Source organism: Copadichromis virginalis, linkage group LG13 (genome assembly GCF_057382275.1).
Source record: "Copadichromis virginalis isolate Kocher_CV1m ecotype Utaka linkage group LG13, C_Virginalis_male_GT1.1, whole genome shotgun sequence".
In the NCBI taxonomy this organism is placed as follows: domain Eukaryota; kingdom Metazoa; phylum Chordata; class Actinopteri; order Cichliformes; family Cichlidae; genus Copadichromis; species Copadichromis virginalis.
The window spans coordinates 11,833,511-11,849,554 of record NC_140630.1 but is presented as its reverse complement, the minus strand read 5'-3'; the positions used below and the strand labels follow the sequence as shown (position 1 = coordinate 11,849,554).

The following is a 16,044-nucleotide window of genomic DNA, read 5'->3' as shown; positions in this document are numbered from 1 at the left end:
GAAAAAAACAATATTTATCTGACAGCGATCTGAGATATAAATACTGAGTCGTACCCAGCCTCTGAAAATGTAAATGTCTTTGAATCTACTGAACCCACTGCTGTCTCTGTGTAAAACTCTGTGGGTGACATTTGTAAAAATCAGGTTTATCTTGCAGGTAGGATCTAATAATGAGTCTGATGAAAAGCATCATGTTCATCATCAAGGCTGAGTGTTATTCATAGCAACCTAAATCCAATTATCATGATCATACTCAAAAAGTCATTCAGACTCTAAGTTTTTATTGAGTTTTTGGCCACCTGCTGAATGTAAGTTGAATACTTTCTATCAGTTCTAGCGATGTGTGCCTGCTGTTCGCTGTTTGGTATGCCCAGTGGGTTTGAGCAGTTTGGGTTTTCTTTTCAGTGCTATTAGTTGTAAAAGTAAAAAAAGAAGAGAAAATATAAGTGTGAACATCAAAACCGCTGAACTGAGCTCATTTTGGAAATCGATGCTACCTAAAAGATCAGATGCGCCAGCAAGACATCGACTTACCCAACTTACCATTCTGACATAGCAGTAAAAACAGAGGCGTTGAGACATTAAAATCTTATACAATGAGTAGAAGTTTCTGCTTGCTCTTTTCTAAGCTGCTTATTTTTGCAAAATAAATGAAATCTGAGACCAACGAGTGCTTTTCAAAAGTACCGTACTTGCATCACAACATTAATGAGAGGATGGGGCAAAAAATGCATTTTAAACACATTAACCAAATAAAGATCCAAAGATTGGATCAGCTTAAGATCTCTTAAAGCTGAAGCCAAATAATCTGTAAATTAATCTTATGTAATTATGTCTTTCAGAAGAAACTACCAGTAGCGCCTGATGACGTAGGGATTGACTAATTGTCCAGTTAATTCCAATGGCTAAGAGATGCATAGCTGCAAGATGAACTCATGTTTTTCCTTTCACATCAAAGCATTTATCCCAGGTTAGAGTCGCATGATTCATTATTACCAACAGCAAGGTCAGATTTTTCCTCAGGTCCTTTATCTATTGTCAAAAAGCTTCTACAGCTTTAGTTTTGTCTCTTTTTTAATAATAGTAATCATTTCTGTTATTGTTGAAGTATGTTTGCATAGCAGAGACCTTCTATTGTACCCTTAGAGCAGTAATCACACTGCCCCTGCAGTTCCCAAACTAAAGGGCAGTAGGTGACCATTGTAAAAATTTGTGTCTTGTGATGGGTACGAGAAGCCGATCATGGGACTGCTGGAAGACCGGAGTTCTTCGGTTCTTTGGGGGGATGGGGTGAATCGTAAAAGTCATATCTAAAAAGGAGAGGCATCTGCCCCCCATCTGTTTCCCCTCTCCACCTTCAGGGTGCTGCTGTAGCCAGGAATAACTCCATGTGACCAAAGCACATGCTGAGCCTGATTTATGTCCACAGGCATAAGTTGAATAGGCACCGTGGGTTGTGGGTAGTGACGCAAGCTGCAGCAGAAAAAATGGATCAGCAGTTTAATTTTTCATCACAGCAAAAGAAAAAGAAATTTAAAAAATGAAGTACTTGCTTAAGTATCTGTTTGTTTCTCCCCTTCTTTTCCGTGTACCTCGTGTTCTTTTTTACCTTAACATCTGACTGATAAACATGAAGAAGAGAGGAGTAAAGCAGGTCAGATTGTGATGTTCTAGTCCAAGAACTCACCGTTCCTTTTCTGGGTCCCCCCATTTTTATATCTAAAGTCAGATGTGCTAAATCATCTGCAGGCGTCTGTGCTACATCCTATCAGATTAACTCACAGAAGCATGATTAAATACAACAAGATTAAATGGTCTCTGCTTGTCTGAAATTGTAGTTTCCTTTAGCCAGTGGATGTCTTGTGCTGCAAACAAATTGGTGTACAGATATAGTTCAGTACTGAGCGTCTACACACCGATAGTGATACTGCTTTCGCTTCTCAGAACCTGCACTTCCAAGAGTCCACAGTCTGAATGATTAGCTGATTTTGTTCTTGTCATAAATTTGTCATCACTATTGTGATTTATCATCACTATTATCATAAAAAAAACTGATGAGGTTCTGTTTTCTCACCGACTTAGCTGTCAGGCAGATAGCGTCGTCTTGTTAAGTGTGAGGAGTTGGCCTTTTATACATGTCAAAGTCAGTTTAAGTGTTGGCGAGCGTTGCTGCAAATGTGAACAGTGTTTGTATAAAGTTGCACAGAGTCTGATGAGCTATTATAAGTGTCGTTGCTTTGCCTCACTGGTTAAATACTTAAAAATTAGAAATCTGAGTGTGGAGTTGGAAAGAAGTAGCATTACCATATCCTTTTTTCTTGCTAGTAATCTCTTCTCAACTGTAGAAGATTATTGAGGCCATATAAGCTGCTAATAAGGCTCAATAAACAAAAAAGACAGATTATGGTTAATATAGGCACCAATTTTGACAAGAAAAGGACTGAAGAGCTTGTAAAGCCCTATATAAATCTAAATTCTGAGTATTAGAACCTGTAGACAAATTGCATATTGTTACGCAAATATTATAAACTTCAGTCTAGCTTTTACTTTTGTAATCACAGCTTGTTGTAAGGAGGGGCGCAAGAACTCGTTATTCCTCCAGCTTCATTTCCTTTCTTGGAGTACCATGTCCTTCAGGCGTAACTACGAATATTTCTTTATTATATATTCTTAAAGTGTACGTTTGTAGTTGTAGAGTCTTGACAGAACATGTCGCTGTGTTTGGGTGTGCAGACTAGAGGATTATGAACGCGTTCTTAACACACATTACCAACAGTTCGTTTGACATGCCCTTCCATGCATCTGTCAGTAGGTTTAAACTGGGTTGATACCTCTGCTTTCTGACCTCAAAGTAAGCAGAAGTTTCTAAGCAACAGCGCAGAGCAACACATACCCTAACAGGCAGCGCTTCGTGGTTTGTGTATGATGCTTGTTGCTTCTCGCCAAACTATTTGGCTTTTCAAAACAAAGTTGGAGAGCCTCCTCTAGTTTCTGTTTGGCTTTAGTCATCAGTTTCTGTTTTTTCCCCCCTCTCTCCCTGCAGGGCGGCAACAACGCAGGACACACAGTGGTGGTCGACTCAGTCGAGTACGACTTTCACCTCCTACCCAGCGGCATCATCAACCCCAAGGTCACCGCTTTCATTGGTGTGTATTGCATGCAGAAATACACTTACATTGCTGCACGATACAAACACAGTTCCTCGCTATTTTCTTCTTGAACTGATCGCGATCCCTTTTAGTTGGCTGTTCGTCATCGCTCATATAGCCTCCATCCTGACGACTCTTACAGCGAGTGCGATCGGCTTGACTCGGAGCCAGACTGCAGGCTACATCGTATCCACCCATCTGCAGTAATTTCATTAGCTAATGGATCCAACTTTTCCTTTAAGGCTTCCAGTCCCTGTACACATCTGCAGTTGACCACGTACAGTCTATCAATACTTAATACTGTTTCTGCTTTGTTTTTGCTTACGACTGTGGCACTCATGTGTAGAGGCTTATTTCTGTTTGTTGTGACATAACTTTGCCTCCTGTGTAGATTTTGAGAACGTCTCATTTAGTGAGCACATTCATTCTGACAGTGTCATTAAAAGAGCTTTTTTAATGCTTTTATAGCTAATTTCCTTGTTTCCTATATTTAATTTGGTTAAAGTAATTACCTCATTGCCTCCACGTAATGAAGCTCCAGTTAAAAGCTAATTAGAGCCAGCTGTTTGAATACTCCAGTGAGTAAAGAAAGCTCTGCTCTGTCTCTTGGCATTACATTCAGGCACACCTAAGACTGCTTTCACAATGACGGGCGCTGACTTTGGTTTAGATGCAACTTACACACAGTCGAATGAAGCGACTCTGCCCACAAATGGGAATGATAAGCTTATCTTCCAACTAAGTTAAAACATTTCCAGATGCAGGCTATCCTGTTTGGCCAGTTCCGCATTCAGGTTTGCTTCCACTGTGGTCTGAACAGCAGACAGTATAGAACAAACAACAGACAAGGCAAATTTAGCGTCACCTATATGTATTTTGAACCATGATGCGAGGAGTAATGGGTAGATCTGACTGAAACGAACACTGGTTGGTGCTCATGAAACAACTGTAACTGTACAAAAGTCTTGATTAGCCAGGATGAGTGTGTTCAAGGTCACAGAAACTTTCGATGCGACTATTCGCTGGAAACAAAATCACTTATCTGTGAAAGTAACTGTCAGCTCTGGCCAGAAATGATAGGCTGGTATCTAAACGCTTTGTGCCCTGGTCAGAGGAGAGATTTAAGATTCAGTAACACATCTGTTAGTGTCTGGGTTTCAGAGGTCACACTCTCTCTCCTCATTTGCCCTTAATTTTCACTCTCTCAGAGCACAAAGCTGCTTGATAGAGGCTGACTGCACAGTAACACCAGCAGGCTGAAGTTAATACAGTGGAGTGCTATAAAGACAGGGTTTAAATTTGATCAGGTTTATTTTAGTTCATCCAGAGTAATAAGCCTGGATTGGCCTCGATATCACTCCATAGAGCTACTCAGGACATCTCCGATCGACAGCATCACAAATGACAGCCCCCAACAGAGCTGCATCATCAACAGTGTGTGAAGCATAACATGTCAGAAAGTTTGACTTGTCTTTGTAATAAGTTTTGTTTCTAATATCATTAATGAAGCCTCCGTTCTGTTCAAACATCCCAAAGTGTGACATTGTGGTGATGATAGAATTTTATACTACCTGTAATTTCTCTGTTGTAGGACAATCTGAACCTTCACTGTGGCATTGAAACATTTTACTTTCGTATCAAAAGTCACTCTTCTTTCTTTAAACATAATTTTGTGTATTCTTTAAGGGATCATAAACCAAAATAGGGCATATACTGATAGTTTACAGAGAAATAAACTCAGCTTTGACTCTTTTGATTTGAAACCAAGAACTGTAATGTCACATAGCTTTGTTTTTACATCAGGCAATGGTGTGGTGATCCATCTTCCAGGCCTGTTCGAAGAAGCAGAAAAAAATGAACGCAAAGGAAAAAGTGAGTGCTGTACTTACTTTTTTTTTCTTTTTCTGAGCAAAACATGGTGTTAGTTATCTGTGTGGAACTCACAGCATATATGCGTGTGTAGGTCTAAAAGGCTGGGAGAAACGGTTGATCATCTCGGACAGAGCACACATTGGTAAGTCCTCACAGATCTGCCCCTGCACTCGTTTACTTTAGAGAGTGTGCGACAGTTTGAATGCATGCAAGAAGAAGTGTGTGTGTGTGTGCGCGCGCGTGTATATGTGTGTGAATGCGGGAGCTCTGCTTTCTTTGAGGTGTGTGAGTGTGTGTGTGTCCTCTCTCCCTCCTTCGCAGTGTTTGACTTCCACCAAGCGGTTGATGGCGTTCAGGAACAGCAGAGACAAGAGCAAGCAGGCCAGAAGTAAGAAACCTGTTGCTTACAAATGGCTGCAATGTACACACAGCGTGCACACACTTTAAGTTTCAGGTACTCCGTATATTAGCAAACACAGCTTCAAACACTAAAGTTAGTCGTTGATTGAATAAATGCCACTCCTTGTGTTCCTTACTTGGATTGCGTTCTGTTTTCGGTATTCATCTTTGCACTGAGTCAAGCTTTTCTTTCTTTTTGTCATGTGAATCTTAGTCAGGCCTCTGGATAGTTTTGCAGTTTGCTGTCACAGGGTCAGGGTACTATTCCACATGTTACACACTAACAGCTGCCAGCTGTAGCTGCTAGTGGTGCACCGGATCACGGTTGAGCCGAAATCCGAACCATTCCCGCTCCACGGTTCGGTATGCGCGTGATCCGAAGATTCGAGAAAGGGGAAAAAAAAGTATGTGTATGGTGCGCGTGGTGGGTCTGTCAAGCGGTGGTTATGGCCAGCGCTAGCGGTCCAAGTGGCGGAGCAGAGGAGTTTGCGGCATTTAAGCAGCTCTTTGCTGCCCAATCCAACCGGGCTAAAGATATTACAAAAGCTACTGGGGTGTTTAGCTGCAGACGGGAGGCCGTATTCCGTTGTGCAAAACAAGGGGTTTAAACTGTGATAAACGTGCTTGAGCCACGCTATGATATCTCGTTGCGCGTCCACTTCAGTGACAAGATCGTTCCAAGCAAGTATGCGCAGGAGAAGTTTAAAGTTATGGCTGAACTGTCCCAGGCATCTTCTGTTGCCTTAACTACAAATGGGTGGACCTCCAGGTCAACGGAAAGCCACGTGACCGTGACCGCTTGTTATATCACAGCGGAGTGGTAGATACAAAGCCCTGTACTGCCCTATAGATCACATTAGATTAGATGAAACTTTATTTATCCCTCGGGTGGGTTCCTCCGGGAAATTCAGTTTCCAGTAGCACAGCACCGACAGAAGTTGCAGAATCTGAGCAGAAATATACCATATATACACATATATAAATACAGAGTATACAAAGGGGATAAATAGAATAATTAGGAATAAGAATACAAGGAATGGCACATTTCAAGTATTGTGAGTCTATTATACCGTTGGATATTAACAAAAACTATTGCACAGTGAAAAGGCACTACAGCTTATTTGTTGCCCCTCCTTTGTCCCCGTTTCCCCTCCCTCTCCCCTCCAGCGAGGAGTTAAACAGTTTGATGGCGTGTGGGACAAAGGACTTTTTAAGTCTGCTGGTCCTTGACTTTGGGAGAAGCAACCTGTCACTGAACAGACTCCTGGTTGTTTATGGCCGTATGCAGAGGATGCCCAGCATGGTCCATAATGTCCATATTGCACCTTAATTTGTTTTTATATAAGTGCGTGGAATGAATCTTCAGTTGAATGTTTTTTAATAGGCAAAAAATACTTAAATAAGTAAATGGCGAGTCTAATTTTTGTCTTTTTTTTTCTATTTTTGCTGATCCGAAAATTGATCCGTTGCACCATTAGTAGCTGCTGAATGCGGTTAACAACAGTATGACTGTAAATCCAGGTAGAAGAATGTTACGGCACCTTTGAACACGATCCCAGCATGTTGGATTTCTTCTATAAACATCTTAGTTTCCTTTCTATAAATAAACACGACATTGATCCTCACATACAAACTTGAAGCACTGACATTTTTTGTAATAACACCTAAAACTGCTCCCACCCTCGGCTTTGCAGAGCATCGTGGTGACTCTCGGCTCCATGCACACCTTTCATTTTCTGTGTTCTCATAGTGTAATTTTACACAAGGATCTCTGAACATCCACTCTGTGCACTCATCGCTAAACAGCTGAAAGGCAAAGAGACTAGATGGTGAACATCGTGGAGGATTTAGCAGCCAAAATGCCAGATATTTCCACGAGGAGTTAAAAGCGGATTATTGGACTTAATGTCATCCTGTTGCTGCTCGATGTGTAAATATTCAGCTGTTAAACAAAACAGCTTAAAACATAATATGTTAATGTTGTTTGTAGTCCGTCGGGAGGTTTAAACTGGGTAATTGCTGCCAAAGAGTGTTATAGTACTTTGGAAGATAAACCTCATTCACACAGACCTAGAGACCGGTCGACAACGTCCTCTGGCAAATTCCAGCCGCTAGGGAAAAATTTTCATCGACAACTCGGTCGATCACATCTGCTTTTGTGTGATTTGGTTGCAGAGAAGGAACACACAAAAATCGCCTTGTGATTGCTTTATTCTCCCTGCAGATGCAGTTTTCATTTTAATCTAATTTAATTTAATTTAATTTCTGGCTTGCAGTGAAACTTGAAAAAGTTCTGAGCAACACTGAAATGTTGACCAGCCACCTTGAAAGTCAAAAGTTTGCCACACTTCGCATCTTAAAAGGTCTAACTTTTTGAAGGTGAATGTTTGTGTTGAATTTTTCACACTTTCCACACTGTTTGGTGAGTAGTTAGTGTTTCCGGTCAAGTTGACATCTTCCATACAAACTACTGGTGTCTGTGGCAACCTGCCTGTGACCATCAGCAACCACTCGTTGGCTTGCTAATCTCAGAATACACATTTTCCTCTAGACCGGTGGTTACCAGGAGGTCACTAACCGGTCTCTAGGCCTGCATGAATGGAGTTTAGCAGTCGATTTCACAGCAGCTGCCAGCAGCCTGTTGGGGAATGCATGATTTTCATTTGTGACCAGAGACCACCAGATGATTTCCCACAGGTCTCTAGGCTTGTGCAGGTGAGGCCTTAATAAAAGCATTTTTAATATCTCTTGCTGATGGTTTCAATAATAGGTTTACCTGCCATCAGACAGAGTAAGAGGGCCTTTGCACTCTACTATTAATTAAATCCTCACAACAAATGGGAGTCTGTCTAGTCTAGTGTCGTTAGTTTGTGTCATTGTGTGACTTTGGCCATTTCATGGGTCAGTACAGACCGAAAGTAGTTTGTTAAATTGTAAAAGTCTCAGAAAATAAACCAGGATTTATTTGCATGAACAAATCTACAGACTCTTCTGTGTGCTCCCTCACCTGCACAGTTAATTTATTTTGTATGAATACCTTTAAACTTTGAGTTATTTTCCAATTTTGGGGACAGAATTAGCTAGATCCTGTAAAATGTAACAGAACTATATTCATATATACAATACTGTTTTATTCTGTATCTGAAACCATATGGATACATATCACAGAGCCCATTATATTATATATAGTAACTTAAAAAGATATAGCATTTTCTCCTTTACTTATTCACACATAGGCTTATCTTTACTTTGCATGTGTGCACGAACGTCTCTCCACAGTGACACTGTGCGTGTAACCTACGCGTTCCTCTGCCTGGAGGCGTCCTCGGAGAAGTTGGAGGGCAGGCAGAGAGTAGCAGCCCTGCAGCAGGTGTTGTTTCTGTAGCGCGAGACAGAGTAGCACAGCTTCAACAAGTGACTAAGTAAAGCAGCAGGCTCCTGCTGACGGTCTGCCTTCTAAACTCTCCACAAGGACACAAGCAATAAAATAGGTAGTAAAACGAGATATTAAATCATCTAATTCAGTACTCGCCCGGGCACTGCGTCATACTGATATGTGTGAGGAATGTTATGCTAAGCCCGAGGAACATTCAGAATGCTAATCTAAATTCAGACCCAGCATACTCCTGTTAAAAGCAGCCACGGTCCCAAACTCACAGCCGGCTCACGTGTTTCTGAGAGCGACAGAGTGCATGTGCTTTAATGGCCGAGTCATTATAAGCTTTCAGCAGATTGCGATGTCAGGCTGGTGGATTTCCAGCATCTGCAGGCACGCTGTAGTGTAAGGTCTGCTGAAAGTCAGAGCAGAATACGATCACAGAACCAGGCAACACAATTCAGAGTGCTGGAATATCACAGCAGCCGGTGTTATACTGCTGATCTAACCTCACACATTTAAGTTAGTAACTCTCAATTCCATGTTATAATCAAGATTCATAATCAAGATTATTCTACCATAAAATTAAAAGTGTCTGTAAAACAGTTCAAGGCTGGGATCTCTGTGCGACTGTCATAAATTTCATCTCTGACAAATTTACCAGCATTCCAAGTAAAAAAGAAACAAAAACTTTAATATATAAATTAATATTTAAAGTTTTCTACAAATATTTGAAAAAAGATGATGCGTCACTCATTCCCAGCTTTGCACTGCTGTAAGATCACTCATTTGCCAGTGAAATGGACATTAAGTTGCACACATTTAATTTTCCACTTGTCTAATATTTCTTTTCAACTTTTGTTGCCTCACTTTAAATGTAAAGTCTACTATTCCGTACTGTATTCAAACTTTGGGGGTAAAGCTCAAATTAAATCCAATTTAATTCCACTGAAATATCATGCTTTATATTGCACAGTTTTTTTTATCACAGCTATTGTAGATTGGGCTCCCCTTTGCGTCAGAAGTGACTTAATTGTTGTCGCACAGATTCCACAAGGAACTAGAAACACTCCTGCTGCTCTGTTTGAACTTCAGCAGGACATCTTGACCATGTCTGCTTGCTGAATTGCACCGAGTTGCTGCCATATAATTGGCTGATTAGATATTTGCATCAGTGAGCGGTTGAACAGAAGTACATAACAGAATAGCCAGTGAGTGTAGTGTTTCTGAGTTTGTTCCCAGTTGTACTTAAGAGTTCATCCCTTTTCAAACATCTCTGACAGTTGTATTTAAATAAGTGTTATTAAGATGTCAAATGATGCAATATTTCAGATAAAGCAAAAATGTGTTTAAAAATAAATCAAAGGTTTGTACGACTGGACTTTCCTTCTTACTTTCTTACTTCTCTGGCAGAAACAGCTGACTTTTCACTCATGCACATTGGCACATATGGTTACTGGATACTACATGAGTTATATTGGCTGCACTGATGATGAAGTGCAATAACTGTAGGGCATATTTATCTATTTCTGTTCTGTAGTTGCATGTATGGTGTAAATATTCTGCTGTGCCAAGACTTCCTTTTAATAGGGCGTCTTATTAGAGGTACATGATGACATGGTAAGCTTTTGTATGTAGATGTGTATTTAGGTGGGCATGCTGTCTCTGTAGTAATTCTGTGGTGATAGCACGTCAGACTGTAATACTCTAGTGTGAGAAGATGCTTCCTGTCTGAGTTTATAATATTTTGGAGTCTGTAGAGAAGAAGCAAATGGCTCAGTGACAGTTAAACATCTGCATTTTGTCATTTTTCAGAGAATAAAAGTTTCCACATCACGAGTTCGGACTTGCTAGTCTGTGACTATAACTTGAAACCGTTTTAGTGATATTAAATGAGAGGTGGCAGGTCAAATGTTTTTTATGTTGTATTGTTTTAGAAACAGCGTAATGAACTTTTGTTCTTGTGAGAACCACTGAGCTGCTCCTTTTTCATTTGTGTGCAACTGTGCATAGCATGAAATGATTTTACAGTTTCAGAGTTCATGTTGCGGAGTAAGACTGCATGTAAATGCTGTTTTTCTTTTCTCTGTGTTTCCTTCCCTCCTCTCTTGGCCTTGCTCAGCCTCGGGACGACAAAGAAGGGGATTGGTCCGGTGTACTCGGCTAAGGCGGCACGCTCCGGGCTCAGGATATGTGACTTGCTGGCAGACTTCACACAGTTCTCTGAAAGGTCAGTCTCACCAACAACATTATATATGTCACATCTACCTTTCAGAATACAGGTTTGGACACTGGAAAGGCCCACAGTCTATAAACACTCAACATGCAGTGCTCGTTCACCCTGATCACTTTTGCATATCAGCAGCAGGAGTCTGGTTGTCTGGTAACTGTTGCTGTTGTGCCAGTATCACAAAAAAAGCTTTAGACCATAGTTTAGACCATAAATGATATAAAACTTGGATGCAACCACCGTGTTACCCATTGGTTAGTAAAATAGTGTTTCCACCATCGCCATCTAGTGTTTTGAAACGGCATGTGACCAACCAGTGGGTGAATCTGGCTGTGAAACCGCAAGCCTGTGAAAGTTGCTAGCTAATGAGCGTACCCTGGAGAATCCTCCTGACTTCTACTTTCCAAAATGAACTCCAGGTTTTATTCAGTGTAATCTTAAACTAGTGATCGAGTCCGTAAAGTTATCAGGAAAGCGTTCACAGAGCTCACAGAGGAAGGCAGCTGAGGGTCACTTCCCCACAGACTTCCACCAGTGGATTTGCCCCATTAATAAGTAAATGTAAATGAGACATTGAGTCTCAACGGGACTGTCTCTGTAAGTAAGGGTTAAATAAAATATCTTATCTTTACTTTTCAGAAGCTGAAGTTGGTGTGAAGCTGGTTGTTTAGTTTAGTTTCAGGTGGACTGGTTTGCAATTTAAATATGCTGCATTAATAAACAACTGTAGAAGTGAAACAAAAATAAAGTTGAACTGTTTAAACACATTTCATTTCTGCAGTCACCGCTCAGCCTACCCTGACAGCGACACTGTCACTATGCAAAGGTTTAAGATTACTAATTAATTAAAGGCTGAGTAGTATTTTATATCTTTTGAACCACCGAGCTCAGAAATTTTAACTGGCTGACGAGCCTTTTTTCGGTGCCATAAACTCAGGCGCTTTTACTGGAAGCAGATCTAAGCAGGTGTTCAGATGAAATCCAGCTCTGTAAGTTGCTTCACTTACTCAGAGTTGAAATTCAAGATGGTTCAGCTGTTATGGTCATCTCAAGGTGGTTTTGAATACTTACAGGGAGGATTTTACAACTTAGGTGACGGTTATGCAAAGTGATTAATTAAAATAAAGTTTCCAACCAGTTGCTACCTGCTGTAGTAACTCATTGTGATTAAGGAAGCAACCCCAAAGTATTCACACAGACCAACAGAAATCTGCTAGTGTTATTTAACTATAATCATCAAGTGAAAAGCACAAGTGGACATGTCACAGTATGGGAGGGGAGTTTTATGGAGGGTAATGTAAAAGGAAAATAAGAAATATAAAAAAATATCTTTATCTCATATGTATTCTTTTAATAATCATTGGAGGTAGAAAAAATGAGTTTGATCGCACAGGCCTAGTAGGTAACACCATGATAGACATTTGAATTTCTATGCTAAACCCTTCTACTTTCACTGACCTCCTTCAAAGGGTTGATCTCTTTCTGAATGTGGCCATTCCTGGTTGTTCCTACTTCCCTGCCAGAAAAGGAGGGGGGAAATAGTCCAACCGATAGTTATTTTCTGTGCTGCTATTTTTCATTTGTGTTAAAATGCAAACAAAAATGAAAAGTGTGACCAAGGTGCATGAATGATTGAAATAAATCAGAATCATTCTTTGTTGCAGGTATAAAGCTTTGGCCCAGCAGTACCAGTCTATGTACCCCACTCTAAAGATCGACATAGACGGAGAGCTGCTCAAGTTAAAGGTAATAAAACTAAAAGGAAATCTGAAAACATTTAGCTGTGCTCTTTGCAGATCTCCCTGTATTTTATTTATTATTTATGTTGGGTTTTTTGCGAGTTTTTTTTTATTTTTTATTTTAGGACTATGTTGAGCAGATCAAGCCCATGGTAAGAGATGGTGTGCACTACATGTACGAGGCACTTCATGGTCCTCCTAAGAAAATCCTGGTGGAAGGAGCCAATGCAGCGCTGCTGGACATCGACTTTGGTCAGTAAATCAGTGTTTACTTCACTTCTTTGTTTCTTTGTGTTAACCTGTAGTGTCAGTATAAATCTTGTTTCTGATTGCAAAGTGCTGTTTAGTGCACCCACGGTGAGCTGATGACGTTGTCCAAGAAACACTTAAAGCTTTGTGATGCTCTTTGCAAAAGCCTGCATGGAGCTCAGGGTAGGGACGATGGTAAGTTTAAGCGTTATTATTGCGCTTTGTGCATCTGGGCTTGGCGTGCACAATCACAAGTTCAAACCACTCACCTGTGCATGAGCACGGAGGCACCCTGAGTCTATCGGTCAGTTGATCAGAATTAGAGGGCCTCTTTAACTGTTCTCATAATACTTTAAAGTATGACAATTTGATTGTTCCTTTCATTAAATGATACGGTAGACTTAACCATAATATCTCTCTGTAAGAGCATAAACCTGTCATTGAGAGCAGATTAAATTACAGTCAAAGTTCAACATGATCCAGAGACGATGCCTGTAGTTTCTGTGGTGTCAGAGCGAAACACATCCCCTCTTTCTGACAGGCTGGATCTACACATGATCAGAACATGTCACATGGGAGCATGCAGGGTGTCGGCGTTTACATAAAGAGCACTTTGACAGGACACGCTTGATGGTTTAGACACCAAAACTGCTGTTTGATTACACAACAGTCTCTCCTCACAATGGGTTTACCTCCATGTCAGCAGCCTCCAGCAACTGGTTTTGTGATCCCAGCACTTATTTGCTTTTAAAAATTTCCAAGCATGTCATTTTTCTGATTGATTGTTCTGTTTGTGTCGGTCTGTCTGTATGTTTCCTAAGGTGCAACCGCAGGTCTAATCAGACAACAGGACAGACTAGGAAAATTACTTTAAATTTAACTGAGTGTCACGTAGAAGCCATCTGGTTTCTAGTCCAGTCACAGCTTGTTTTGCAGGTTTTGTCACAAATCTCTGGACAAATATGAAAGCCTTTGTACAAATCAGTACAAATCAGGACACTTGCTAAAACAAGCCTGCGATGACATCACCTTTTCAGAGCTCACACCAGTAAAGGAGATGTGACATGAGAAAGTATGACCCGACTTCACCTCTGGTGTCGTTGCAGGAACGTACCCGTTTGTGACGTCGTCCAACTGCACGGTGGGCGGGGTGTGCACGGGCCTCGGGATGCCGCCTCAGAACGTCGGCGAGGTTTATGGGGTCGTCAAGGCGTACACCACAAGAGTGGGCATCGGTGCTTTCCCCTCAGAGCAGAAGAATGTACGAGCACACACCGATACGAAATATAAACACGATAAAAGTTTGGTTCAGATCGGGTTTTATTTTTAATAAGCACGACTTCATATTTCACATGGAGAATTAAAAGCTGCACGTTACATACACATTAACTGTTTCGTACATACAGTATCTACTGTGTCTGCATGGTTAAAACATGGCCTAATCACTTAATTTGTCTGTGTGAAATATGAGTAGATTTTCAAATAGCACCACCTGGAGGAGTTTTGCCACACTGCCAGCAGTAAACCAGCTGTAGCTTAGAATTCGTTTCAAAGATTTAGAGACAAATTTAGAGTATTTTTGTTTTCTGCGATTGCAAACATTTACAGAAAACCTACATAAGAACTGATGTTCAAGTTTAGACTCTTGTTTTCATTAGGAGATCGGAGACCTGCTGCAGACTCGAGGGAAGGAGGTCGGCGTGACCACAGGCAGAAAACGACGGTGCGGTTGGCTGGATCTGGTGCTCATCAAATATGCACATATGATTAATGGCTTCACTGCGTGAGTTTTAAATCATTTTTTTGTATATTTTAAGAGAAAAGAAAGTATTTTAGAGTAGAGTCACAACTCCAGTTAGGATGCTTGGGCACCTTAGGGCACAGTCGCAACACTTTGGCGAGATTATGTCACTAAGTTGGTTTTGTGTCCCTACAGAAGGAAGTTTCTGTATCTTTGATTATTGTATCTAAACACTTCAGGACATCATGTAACCTGTTTATATGTTATATGAAGTATTTAGAGGAAGAGAAGAAGAGAGGGAACTGCTCTGTTAAAAGCTTACATGGATATAAGGGAGTTTTTCCTTCCCACTGTCGCCAAAACACTTGGTCATATGGTTGGGGATTTCTCTGTTATCTCTGTATTATTGCAGGATCTTGACCTTACTATACAAAGCACCTTGAGGCAACTGTTTTGTGAATTGAATTGAATATTGTGATGTGACGCTAATAGGTTTTAGGACCGCTAATAGGTTTTGCCGGTGACTATTATTCATTTTTAAAAAGTCTTGTTTTTCTTGTTTTCTGACAGTTTTTCATCCCTTTTGTCACATTTTGTTTAAAGCAGATTTGTTTTATCTGTTTACTGATTTACTGTAAAAATATATAAAGTATCTTTATCCAGTTGTTGTAAAGCTGTCCGTCTTCTCTTTCAGTTTAGCTCTCACCAAACTCGACATACTTGACGTTTTCACCGAGATCAAAGTGGGCATAGGGTACAAAGTCGACAACCAAACTATACCTCACTTTCCAGGTGAGGAAAAATTTGAACATGTGAGCTATGTTAATGAATTTTGTTTTGCTTGGTAGTCTTAAACTGGATCTTGGTAGGTGGAGAATCTTCTGCCTTCATGGGAGATCATCGGGCAGCCTTTTCTCTTCTTCCAGTCTATTTGATCATTTACAGAGAGCTCCGTTTTCAGAGAGAACACATCGATCTGTTGCTGTTGCCCTTCGAGTGATTCCTACTGTCAAGTTAATGGTGTGATGCTGTTATTGATTTGTGCCAGCCAATCAGGAGGTGCTGCAGCGTGTGGAGGTTCAGTACGAGACCCTGCCCGGCTGGGACAGCGACACTTCGGCCGCTAGAAGCTTCGAGGAGCTGCCCGAGAACGCACAGAAATACGTTCGCTTCATTGAGGAGCATGTGGGAGTGCCTGGTAAGAAGTCACGCATGGAAGTGCAAGAACTGATGAGCAGCTTTTTAAATTGATAGATTTTCAGTATTTCCCCTAAGATGATTGCTTCTTC

General features: G+C 40.8%; 1 protein-coding gene across 1 annotated transcript in view; it reads left to right on the top strand.

Moving 5' to 3' along the window:
• Nucleotides 1–16,044, top strand: part of adss2 (adenylosuccinate synthase 2) — a 28,908-nt gene that overhangs the window by 7,642 nt on the left and 5,222 nt on the right. The window contains exons 2-12 of the mRNA XM_085477305.1: nucleotides 3,044–3,146; nucleotides 4,953–5,021; nucleotides 5,113–5,163; nucleotides 5,343–5,409; nucleotides 10,919–11,026; nucleotides 12,691–12,772; nucleotides 12,891–13,017; nucleotides 14,121–14,275; nucleotides 14,673–14,797; nucleotides 15,450–15,547; nucleotides 15,804–15,953. Coding sequence (XP_085333431.1) covers nucleotides 3,044–3,146; nucleotides 4,953–5,021; nucleotides 5,113–5,163; nucleotides 5,343–5,409; nucleotides 10,919–11,026; nucleotides 12,691–12,772; nucleotides 12,891–13,017; nucleotides 14,121–14,275; nucleotides 14,673–14,797; nucleotides 15,450–15,547; nucleotides 15,804–15,953 — 1,135 coding nt within the window. The remainder of the gene's footprint in view (nucleotides 1–3,043; nucleotides 3,147–4,952; nucleotides 5,022–5,112; nucleotides 5,164–5,342; nucleotides 5,410–10,918; nucleotides 11,027–12,690; nucleotides 12,773–12,890; nucleotides 13,018–14,120; nucleotides 14,276–14,672; nucleotides 14,798–15,449; nucleotides 15,548–15,803; nucleotides 15,954–16,044) is intronic.